Genomic DNA, 11,830 nt, shown 5'->3' with positions numbered 1-11,830 from the left:
TTGGGCTGTGCAGTTTTTAGTGGGCACATTGTTTCTGCCTCTTCTTTGCAAAGTCTTGAAGGAACCTATAGCTGCAGTCTGGCTGAGAGTTCCTGTTGGTTGAAACTCAAGTCTGTTCCAGCATAATGCAGAACAACCTGGAATAAATTAACTAACCCACCAATGGACACTTTGTCTTCCCCCAATAGCTCTAGCCTTCCCAAAGGACTGCAAAGATTTAGCACCCCTTCTGTGCACCAGTCAATTTCTCCATGTCTTACCTTCTTAGCAGCTGCCTAGCCTTCTTTAGGTAATCCTTCTATCACTACTTGCCCTGAACCAAGTCAATAAGTGACCACTCAGCCCAGAAAATACAGATTCTGAGCTATTCCCCACCAGCAGCCAAAAACCCCAGAAAGTATCAGAGGCAGTTCCTGCTGGTAGATGGCTTGATATGAGGGGCAAGGACTTCAGGGATACTCTAAAACAGTGATGGCGAACCTTTTAGAGACTGAGTGCCCAAACTGCAACCCAAAACCCACTTATGCATCGTGGAGAGCCGGGTGGGTGTGGCCCATTGGCTGGGTGTGGCCCATTGGCAGGGCGTGGCCAATTGGATGGGCGTGGCTGCAGTGGTAACGGCAGACTGGGTGGGACTAAAAAGTTCAATCAATCAATTCCAACTTTGCAAGATTTTTTTTCCCACGAGAAGTTGAAATTGACTGATTGAACCCCCTTTTTTTTTGGCACACGGCGGTGGAGGCCTAAAGCAAAAAGGTTTTATAAAACCCAGCTGAAGGCCTAGGACTGGGGCGATGGCACGCGTGCCCACAGAGAGGGCTCAGAGTGCTGCCTCTGGCACCCGTGCCATAGGTTCGCCACCACTGCTCTAAAACTTCCCCATGTTCCAATGTGTGCGGGCTACAACACTGACCATGCCCTGGTTTTGAAGCATAGTAAAGACAGATTCTGGAAGCAGTGTTTTTCATAACAATGTATTTTCCTCCTGAGTCAAGGAAGGGAGGAATGCATATTTACCATTGATCTGAGGAAGTTAACCCTGCTTTGAGAATATTCTGTATACTCTGAAAAACTGCCTTAGCAGTGGATAAGTAGACTTAGCTCAGCTTTGATATATCCAAATCTTTCTGATCTTCCTGTGCACTTCACTGGTGCTCTTATTCATATTTCTTTACAATTTTCTAAAAACAAAGATTACCGCTGAAACAATTTCATGTATTTTTCTCATTGTCACTGCTGCCCACCTCTACTTCTCTTTAGTTTTTGCAATACTGGCTCCTCGCACAGTTTCTAACTTTCGGGGGGGGGGGAATATATCCACATATTAGTTGGGCAGCAATTAAGTTAGTACAAGGGAAGACTGTCTTCCAAAGACAATTAGAAAAGCCCACGGCTCTAAAATGATTTTTCTCCCTGCATTTTTAACAGTTGCAGACACTAGTTGACTTCAGTGCTTCAGAAATCGCCATTTTGCTACCTTCTGTACCCAATAAACAAAATGAGCTAATAGAAGCTTTTACACCGGGTGCAAGCCAAAGAAAAGTATGCTTCCTACTTCTGTACTGAGTCCCTCTGATTTGAATGACTTAGTCCCAGAGCAGTATGCTTAGGATTTCCAGTCCTGTTCCATCAGCAGACTAATTCCAGATCGCTTTCATAAGGTCAGCACGAATCAATGTCTGGAATACACAGAAACTCTGCATGGATTTGAAAGTCCCAATTTTCCAGAGTCTATTAAACTAGCTGGCCTGTAATTTTCAGGAACCTTTAAAAAAAAAGGGTTTCTATTTAGCAGTCAGCTATGGGGATGTATTACATACTTTTACTTGACCAAGTTTCTCATTGGAGTTCTTTCAAAATTACACTATGCTAGATCTTGGCCAAAAGACCAAGAAAGCTTTTGGATAGATGCCATCTAGATACAGTGATTGGTTAAGTTCTAACATTTCTTTGGTTTATCTGAACTTCCCCCAAATATCAGTTCATGTACTGATTAGCATGGGTTTATCCCCATGCTAATAATTTTATATATTATTTCTCCTCCTATTTTCCCTCTAAAAGAAAGCTGTGACCTAAAAAAAAAAGACAAGTTATCATATATTCAGTTACCAAAATATCCAAAACAAAGCAGCATGGTGCCAAAGTGAAAACACTCCTGGAAACAGGTCTGTCAATTTTTATTTGCTTTATATATTTGTACTATTTTTTAAAAACAATCCACTCAAACACTCACACAAACATTCCTCCCTTTCACTGATTCCAATAAAGCAGGAAACTGGGATGTCAAACTGGGTGGCCCAGAGCAAATGTCCCAGGATCTGCTCAGAGAATTTAAGCGGCCATTTGATGCCAGATTTGTTTCCACACAGGTTGCCACAACAATCTGTTGGAGCAAAATGTAATTTAAACATGAGCCATTTCATGGCTCCTTAAAAATGCATTCAAGAAAACAAAAGTCAGGCGAGAGAGAGAGAAGACGGGGGGGGGGGGGGAGTAGCATTCAAAACAGAGAAGGTACAAACAAGATTACCAGAGAGGAACAGGGGAAAGCAGCTGTAAGAAACACAAGAAGAAAATAATGGGAAGGCGGAACCATTTACACAGGGACAAAGTTGCGCAGAAATACATCTGGATTGAAGAAGAAAGCACCAGACGTGGGACACCTGCTTCAACTCCCCAGCCAGCAGTCCTGTCAGTTTGATTTAGACCAGATCTTTGCACTGCCTCGGAGCCTGCAGAGAAGAAAAAAAAGCCTTGGAATGAGGACCAGCAGAAGTTTAGCCCGAATGCTCAAGACAAGGGCTTTACAGACTCTACAGGTAAATTGCTAGAGTCCCAATGTGAGGGATTGATGAAACACCTCAGGGAATGCTCTGCTTTCATAGCCAGCCTTCCCTGGAATGCTATCTCACCCTTTGCCCTTGGAGGCCTTCTTGCTAGCCTGGCGCTGGTTGGTACCCGGTGCGGGCTCCCGGAGTTCTGACAAATGCTGCTCGGGGTCTTGGGAGGTTGCCGCTGCTGCAGCTGCTGTTGTCACCTTAATCGTCTTCTTCAGATTTGCCACCTACCGGGTGAAAAGAAAATGAGGGAAAAGAAACAAGGAAGACATGGTTCCAGCGCCAAAGACAGGAAGAGTTCCCTAACATAATCATCCTGGAAAAATCTCACCAGGAATTCTCCAGCCAGATCTTAATTTAAAAACCCCAATTGGGGGGGGAGGGGGGAAGGGGCTGTGCCAAGGTTTCAGTGGATGCCTTCCAATGTGCTGCATTCAGCTGGAGGGCTGAGAGTGTATAAATGATTTCTCTCCCCTCCTGCTGACTCATCCAGTTTATTAACAATACTTGTAGATCACCCCAGTGCTAATAGATTCTGGGTGGTGAACAACAAAGCACAGAACCAAAGAAGAAATTGTAAGCTATATACAATATAAGCAACAAATGAGTAAAATGTACGAGCCAAGAAGTTACGGGTGTCTACAATCATCTTTTTCTTACATTGCTCATTAGTCAAAATAATTAATTTCTTCAGCCAAATAAGGATAGGCACTTTGATTGTACTATAGAATACATTCATAAAAGCATTTGCTGACTGTGCTATAGATCGATAATAAAATATTGCTCAGATGAAATGTATTTATTTTTTATTTTTAATATTGGGAGAGTTGTATTATGCTCAGTTTTCTGAACAAGTAATAGTTGCAAACTTTATCCCATAAGCTCCCAAACCTCTAATAATTAAGGTATATTTGTGGCCAATTAAAATGGAGCATTTTCTCTTCTCCTACATATGACACAAATTTTACCAGAGCACGTAAAGCAGACAAGGACCACTTCCATTGGTTCAAGGCCAGCTCTGGGTTTTGTATGCCTTGACAAGCATTAACACTCCAAAAATGATAGAGGCTTCAGGTACTTTAACGGGCAAGCAAAATAAATGCCTTAAATATTTGAAAGATCCATATAGACACTTTCCCTTCTTAAAACTTCCCAAATTCTGAAAACACATCTCCCCATCCTTCTTTTCAGTGTTTTCTATTAGGAGACATGAGCCTGGAATAACGATGCACATCAAAACGCAACTAATAGGAAAATGGGTAATTTGGTAATGCTTGGCAATAATTAAAGCTTCTGTCACATTCAGTAGACAATTAAATAGTTAAAAGGCAAATTAACCATGTAAAAATGAAAGAAAGAATCTTCTCCATGGAGAGGTGGACAAAGTTTTTTAAACATTTAATCTAATCATGTCTGTCATCCAGTTTAAAATTGCTATGATCAGCTAATGAAACATAGTTTTGAATGGAGCAGTTGTGACCACATTTTAAGAGCGCCTTTCTGCATCGCACTTCCAAAAATGTTATATTAAATATTCCTGGAAATATTTGAATGATGATCATAGAATAAGTATTATGATAATCTCTTTAAAGACAATGTTAGCAGCTTAATTTTAGATCCAGTTTTAGATCCAGCTTGTGAGAAGTGACTTTTATCATGTTATATCTTAGGATATGAAAGAGACAAGAAAATGCCTTACATGGAGTCAGAACTGGTATTATCTATTAAGCAGCAAGTAAGAAACGTCAGATACAGAAAATGTGGAATTGACATTTTCAGTCTATTGTTGCAGGAATTTATCTCATCTAACGTAGGCAAGATAAACCTGGAGGCATATTTATTAATACCATGTGCCTCAATTTCAAAGACTGTAAACAATGTACAAGAGCAACAGCAGCAAAATGATACAGCAATTGAAAAAATAAATTAAAACTTTTTTTAAAAAAATAATGCAATCACAATAACAATAGTAACATTCATACTGGGCCTTAATAAATATAATAAATATAATAGTGAAATCCAAAGCCCTTCCAGAACAGCCAATTTTTTACAACCTTCTGGAAGTTAAAGGGGGCAGAAGCTATCCTTCTTTGGAGGGGGGGGAAACTATTCCAGAGGATGGAATGGGAGCAAGCTATTCCAGAGGAGAGGAGCTACCCATATTTGGGATGGGCACTCCTACCTTACCTCCCAGAAGGAGGTGACTTAAAGCAGGTCTTCTCTGTCCATTTGGACTCTGGGAGCAGAGTATGTCTGATAGAAGTTATCTGGTAGATATCTAGGGCCATTTAGGGCCTAATAGGCAATAATCTAAAACATTTGAATTGAGCTTGGCAAGCTGCTGGTAGGTTTATGCTCCCACATCAGCTTCCCTCCTTGATAGAAAATGGCCTTGCTGAATTTCAGGAGCACAATCTTAGTGGGACTCTGGGGGTTAGAGGTGGCCACAAGTTGCCTATCCCAGCTAGACCAGAAATGTACAAGACCAGCAGAGGTTGCCAGGTGTAATGTTGAAGTCAGTCTGAAGCTGGCTGGGGGGGGAAGCTCTGCATTGAAGCCCTGACCCTCACCTCACTCTCAATCTGCTGCTTCAGGCCCAGCTGCTGCTCTTTGTGTTGATTGGCTCGGCTAACTTGTTCTTCAATGCTTGAAAGGACAACTTCGCAGCCCTGGCACCTGGGAAGGACCAGTAAAAGTTGAACAAGCAGGAGACCAACAAAGCAACTAAGAGAGCAAACAGCATTTAGCAGAAGCTCATAAATCTTGGGATTGGGAGATCTGGCTCATGGGCATCCAAGGGTAGGAGAACAAACAAGGAAATGTGCATGATGTCATCATGAAAATCTCATGACTTAAATGCTTGCATCAGATGTTGAGACCCAAGCACTTAATGGCAGCATTCACTTGATGATGACAAGTAGATGTCTCTCTCTCTATATATATATGTTAGCACCATTGTATTTTGTGCTGTAGACCCCACTGGAGAGACTTCAGTGGAAAAGGGGTGTGCAAATGTTCTCATAGCAAGGGAAGAAGTGAGAGGGGTAGGAGAAATAGTCCTGGGCAAAATGAGTCTGTCTCCGCAGACATCTGTACTTTGGCAAGGTCACCACACAGGTATACAACTCTCTTCCCACCAATGAAAAGTATTTTTCTAAGAGTAGGATTAAGTTGCATGTATACCAAGTTTTCAAGGTACAGAAAAAACATAAAATGTTAACTCCAAATCTAGTTTCCCAAGAGTCTTGGCTTTCACTTTTAAAAGAAAAAAAAACCAAACGGTTGGACCTAAGAGCAAATTTCTAGTTTATGAAAACATTTATTTACAATGCTTTGCAACATTTGATAAAATTCATACATTAGGTGCGGGGGTGTACATTTCTTTCAACAGAGAATACCTCTTCGATGTCCCTAATTGCCTTTTATCCTTCTTTTAAGATTTATAAAAGTAGAATAAATTATGTTAATTGGTGTAACCTATAGACCAATTCATGGGGCATAAAATCCCGGCATTAATCCTGCACACAAGTAGTCCTCACTTAACCACCTTTTGTTCAGCGATCATTCAAACTTACAACAGTGCTGAATGAAGGGACCTACAACAGATTCACAGAGTTCTAGCCATTGCAGTGCTCCCCAAGGTCATGTGAACAAAATTTGGGCGCACCTAAGTTTACAACTATGCCCCTTGCCAGCAGCTGCCCCACCACCAACCCAGCTGATTTTCATCGTTTTCTTTGCCTGCCTCCCCTCTGTTGAGTTCACCACCCTGGCATGGACAGGTTACATGCTGTGGAAGTGTCCCACAGACTGGCAGGCAGGTCTGTGCTATGCCTCATGCCACTGCCAGCCGGGTCCTTCTTTTGGGAGCCGGGCAGAGCTTCCCTTTGAGGAAGAAAGACTTGGCCAGCATGCAGAAGGGGGCTAGCTCAAAAGAAGGATGCCCTGGCTGGTGCATGAAAGAGAACCCGGCTGGCAGTGGCATGTGGTGCAGGGTGTACAGTGACAAGCAGGGTTGGGCAGCGGAGGCAGCCGGTGACGGCCATCACTTATCTTCTTCCAAAACTGGCTGGGATCTAGGTGGATCCTTGCCTAGTGACCATGTGCAATTTGCTCAACAACTGGAAGTGCTGGAACTGCTATCAATAAGCAGAGGCGGCTCCCTGAAGTTTTGCTTAACGACTGCATTGCTAAGTTACCAGTCCCAATTAGGGTTATTAAGCGAGGACTATTTTGCATAAGTGATAAAAAGCCCTTTGTTCATTCTTGCCTAGTGGTGTGATGCTGATTAGGGGGCTTCGGTCCCAAATAGGGCCCCATGATCAGCACCCACTTGACTTCTTCCCACATATGCAGCAGAGTCCAAGAGGATCTGGTGGGCTTCTCTGCCTTTGTTAAGATGTATCCTCCCCAGTTTGCACAAGATCAAAGTCTTCCTTACCATTCTTGAAGCGTGCGGGTAATGACACTGAGCTCCTCCCTGCGGATGTCCCGGCCAATACTGTAATCCACCTCTAACCGCTGGTTGCGCTGGTCCAGGCTCCCTCGGAGTACATCGGCATACACTGCCTCAATCACCAAATCCTCCAGTTGCCGCACATTCTTCAGCTGGAGCTGCTCCAACAGTACAGAATAGGGGATGCACTGCAGAGACACCCAAGCCAGTGTAAGTACAACATTCGTTTGTTTCTTTGCATTCTTTAGAGACCCAATTCCAGAGGACTTCTAAACAATGAGCAGAATAGGCAAGGAAAGGATAGATAGGCTACCTTCAGCTTGGAAGCCAAGGTGACCACAGACAGATGGCGCAGTTTGTTCTTCTGAGCTTCTGTCAAGGGAGGCAGATTCCCAACTTCAGCTGCTCTCAGACCAAAACAAAAACAAAAAAAGGAATATTCCTTCAAATTCTCCCTAGCATCACAGAATAAGATCCCATCCATTTCTTATATATAGTTAATCCTTTTTTTTCTATTTCTCATGACAGATTTTGACACCCTATAACCAACCCCATTTTTTTCTCCTCCTTAAAAAGAAACTTTAAGCCAAACAGTCAAAATTTACTTAGGGCAATGTGCACAGCATTTACATGTATGTCCAGTAATCCTATACAAATTGTCCCTTCTTTGGGGGTCTAGAATTTAAACATACTTATTAGCCACTTAGACATTTTCAAAACAATAGGCTCTGATTCTGAGACCACAGTCTCTTAGTAAAAATTAAAATTTGGTATAATGACCAAGACAATAGCATCTCATCTCATTATGCACCACAAATATTCTCCATCCACTGGGACATCAACTAAAGACCGTGGACAACAAAGAGAATACAGAGAGAAGGATCAAAGGAGCGAGGTAATTACAAGTTATGGGCCAGCCTCAGTCTCCTTTTAATGTCCAACAGTTTCTTTCTCAACTCCATGACATTTTTAGTCTATACAGTAACTCCTGATCCTGAGGAGAACTTCAACACTGAATGACTTCATATTATCCAAACCCTGCTATATGAAGCATTGCTTCGTTTTTGTTTTCTTGGCTCTTCCTTCTCTTTTGGCAATTTTCTCTACCATTCCTGTTTCTTAAGGAGAAGATAAGACATACCCAGGTAATCTGAATACGTTCCATATGCAAAGACTGTAAGCAGGCGGAAAATAGGTGAGAATTCACTTTCGGCTAGCTATAGAGGGAGAGAAAATAACTAGAGTTATTTGAGAAATGATAAGAAAAAAAAACTTTGGGTTTTTTTTGCTCATAGAATCTTTCACAGTTCACACCAGAACATCCCAGGTAACCAACAGATCTGACTTTCACCAATATGGTGAGCCTCTGCCCAGACAGCACCACTCAAGAAAATTACGGAGGAATTGATTGTAACATAATATTCTGCCTAAGATTAAAAATCCCTGACATTTATATATAAAAATATTGGCTAGAGAGAAATGTTCTAGCCTAGTTGCTCTTAGACATACAGCACTAGTTTTATATATGGAGAGCTGATGTTATTGTTAGGACTGTTTAATGTTATGAGCCTCCATCTGTCATCCCTAATGGTATAATCATGTGTAATTTGAGTATAAACCATTTCATGGAAAATCTTTAAAACAGCCTGTTTGTTTCCTTCTGTGCAGCACTCTTGTGGTGGGAATGTTCAAAATCCAACATAAATATCTAAGAAAAAACGCCTCTGCTCAGACATAAAGGAAGATTACTGGATAATTTTGCACCACAGTATACCCCTCCATCTAGCCTGAGTCTCACAAAGATGTGTTATAGAAAAAAGATAGGAATTTTATAAACATCAGCAAAATCTGTCTATTATTCAGGTGATTGACATTCAGAGGTTTTGCAGATCTCACAAAAGCAAGTATTGTGTGCCATGTTAAAAAAAAAAAATTAAATTCCCATGTTCCATGAAACAAGTCACCTAAGAGAAATACAGGGCTATTTTCCTCCATAAATCCACCTGGACTGCTATAGTTTGGGAACCACAGATTTCAAACCATTACATTTCATGAAGGAAGGGGTAAGGGTTTTCATATTTTTAATAAAGTTGAGGACCCCAAACCACTTCCTTTTCTACTATTGTTTTAAATCTTTCTTTAATTATAGAAAAATTGGCCTATGAACCAAAAATTAGAGGAACTCCGAGCAATAGCCTATGACATTAGCTTTCTTTCTATACTTTTTTCCACCATGTAATCACCAAATCTTTTAATTAAAGGTATACAATTTTAGGGAGATTCATGCCTTTATGGATGATTGGGAAGCATTCAAAGAGATACATTCCATTTAAAGGTGGTACTAGGTAGATCTATTACAAAATATTTATTTACCTGAATAAATACTGGCCTTTTAAAATTCAGCATAACGAAAGATCAAGCAATTTTGTTTAGCATGAGGGATTACAATCCCAGAAAAATCCTAAATGACTTTAGGAACCCCATGGATTACCAAGTTCAGTATGAAAAACATTAGCTTAAAAGCAATTTTATTCAGTGATTCAATAGAAAGACGACTAATCTCCATTCAGTACTACTATACAAGAATTTGTCAAAGGAAATCAGACAGAAACTTGAAGCTGCTCATTTATAGAGCAGAAATACTTGTTTCAAAAGATGTGTGAACCAATGGTTCCGCTTTAAAGCATAATCTATGATTTTAAATTACTATAAAGTAATTATAATAGCAAGGCAGTGCTAAGAAAGGCTGCCTTGCAGAACAGAGGCACCAGAGGTCATATAAGGACCTGCTATTTTCCATCAGGCCTTTGGAAGGTTGTACCATACAACTGAGGTCCTCACCCCATGAGTCTCAGAGCTCACCTCTTGAACATTTGGCATGTCAAGTAGCTCTCCAAAAACATAAATACCAGGGGCTTCCAGCACTTGATGAATGAGGTTGGCCAGAGCAGCTCCGCGGGCAGATCTTGCCAGCAGCAGAAACTGCTCCTGATTCTGCCCAGACACCTTCACTTCGGCTGCCATTGGGCTAGGCAATCAGAATGGTTCAGGACTTGCAGCCCCTACCACCTAAAGGAATAAACAAATATAACAACTGGAGCTTCTCTTCACATATTATCCTGGAGCAATAGAGAACAAAGTGTAGTCACTGTACCACTGGGATATTTATTTATGTTATTTAGACATCATGTAGGACTAAATAAATAAATAAGAGAACTGAGCAACTCAAAAGATCAAAAATCCCCAACTACAATAAAATGCAGTACAATGAAATGCAGTGAAGTATCAGAACATGAATACACATTCACACATATTTAAAATATGAATTATATTCAGAATATGAAAACACACAGAAACAGAAATATAACTTTGGAGCAGCCAATTCCTGGTATGGCTGCTCAGTTCTAGGACACAACTTAATGTCAATAATTTAAGCCAACAGATGAGTACCCCCCATCCCCCCCCGCTGTTTTTTAAGTAACTCTCTCCTAAAAATCAAAGTTGTTATACAGGAATGTAGGTTTTACCCTGGGCACACATGTGCTGACTCAAGGCTGTACACGAATGTAGCAAAGTGTAATTCTGTCTAAGGCAAGCTGTCAGCGTGAGCAGGGCCCGGATTCAGGCCAGAAAAGAGGAGATAACGGAGAGCAACGAAGTGTTTTATGGGCAGAAGACAAAAACAAAGGGAGAAAAGGATCAGTTCCAGCGGGGGGAAAAAAAAGTTGCGGCAGGGAAGAGGAAAGAAGCGCACGAGAGCCGGTTCAGGAAAACAGACCCATCTTCGATCGCGTTGGCGACAGAGAGAGCGAGAGCGCGAGAGCAAGAGAAAGTGCCTCTGCTGCTGAGTCTCCCCACTAGGAACGCCCATCAGATCGAACCGGGCTCCATAACTGTCCCAAAGCAGCCCTGCCTGCAGACCTGCATGCCTTCCTCGCTGCCTACCTGAGGGTCCCCTTCCCGCTGGGAGCGGCTGCTGGGAAAACCTCCAGCCAAGAGCTCGACCACTTCCGGGTTGGTGACGTCACAGCTGCCCCTCAAACCCCGCCCCTTTGACCTCTCATTGGCCAGCTCCCCCTAGGAGGGCGGGCCTCGTGTGGAAAGCTTTCTAAGCAGCTGGTGCGCTCTTCGCGCCAGTCTTGGCGCTTTCGTCTGGCCGAGGAGCCGGGCTTGCTGCTGCTACCAGCCATACGCCGGCCACGGACCGCTATCCTCTTTTCCCTCTCCCTTGATTTCCCCGAGATCCAAGCTCAAAGCAGAAACGCCTTTCTGACAACTGCACAATAGTCAGAAATCTTGTTTATCGGCGCTTTATACAACATCGACTTGATTCATCGTACAACAATCAAAGCTCTTTACGAAATCGCACCGTGGTCTCTTATCCCCGGGACGGGCGGGCGATTGTAGAAAGAAGCAAAGTTGCTTTGGAACAAAACCCACAGGTCCATGACCATAAGAGGTTTCCCCCCGGGCTTCCATTTAAAAGAAAGGCTCAACAGAAGAATCTGTTGGAAATGATGCGCCATACGGTTCTGCC

General features: G+C 42.2%; 1 protein-coding gene across 2 annotated transcripts; it reads right to left on the bottom strand.

The window, feature by feature from the left end:
• Positions 1-2,490: 2,490 nt before the first annotated feature.
• On the bottom strand, positions 2,491-11,303 carry COPS7A (COP9 signalosome subunit 7A). 2 transcript variants are annotated; one of them, XM_015814010.1, is made up of 8 exons: positions 11,239-11,303; positions 10,156-10,362; positions 8,435-8,510; positions 7,607-7,695; positions 7,279-7,481; positions 5,408-5,513; positions 2,913-3,064; positions 2,491-2,732 (listed from the first exon to the last, which is right to left on the bottom strand). In XM_015814010.1, the coding sequence occupies exons 2-8, from the start codon at positions 10,315-10,317 to the stop codon at positions 2,693-2,695; spliced, it is 828 nt and encodes a 275-aa protein (XP_015669496.1). In that variant the 5' UTR covers positions 10,318-10,362; positions 11,239-11,303; the 3' UTR covers positions 2,491-2,692. The 2 variants fall into 2 exon arrangements, with proteins under 2 accessions (XP_015669496.1, XP_015669497.1); XM_015814011.1 differs by lacking the exon at positions 11,239-11,303 and adding an exon at positions 10,821-10,837.
• Positions 11,304-11,830: the final 527 nt, after the last annotated feature.

The sequence above is a fragment of the Protobothrops mucrosquamatus genome, unplaced genomic scaffold (assembly GCF_001527695.2).
Source record: "Protobothrops mucrosquamatus isolate PMUCROS unplaced genomic scaffold, P.Mucros_1.0 scaffold212, whole genome shotgun sequence".
Taxonomy (NCBI): Eukaryota; Metazoa; Chordata; class Lepidosauria; order Squamata; family Viperidae; genus Protobothrops; species Protobothrops mucrosquamatus.
The sequence above is the reverse complement of the archived record's forward strand: the minus strand, read 5'-3'. Positions and strand labels throughout refer to the sequence as shown.

What these genes read in the sequence shown, in the direction of transcription:
- COPS7A (XM_015814010.1), bottom strand. Translation starts at nt 10,317, where the DNA reads ATGGCAGCCGAAGTGAAGGTGTCTGGGCAGAATCAGGAGCAGTTTCTG. An exon ending in ACATGCCAAATGTTCAAGAG is followed by an intron (nt 8,511 to 10,155) that starts GTGAGCTCTGAG and finishes CTCCCTCTATAG; the next exon opens with CTAGCCGAAAGTGAATTCTC. An exon ending in CCTTGGCTTCCAAGCTGAAG is followed by an intron (nt 7,482 to 7,606) that starts GTAGCCTATCTA and finishes GTGTCTCTGCAG; the next exon opens with TGCATCCCCTATTCTGTACT.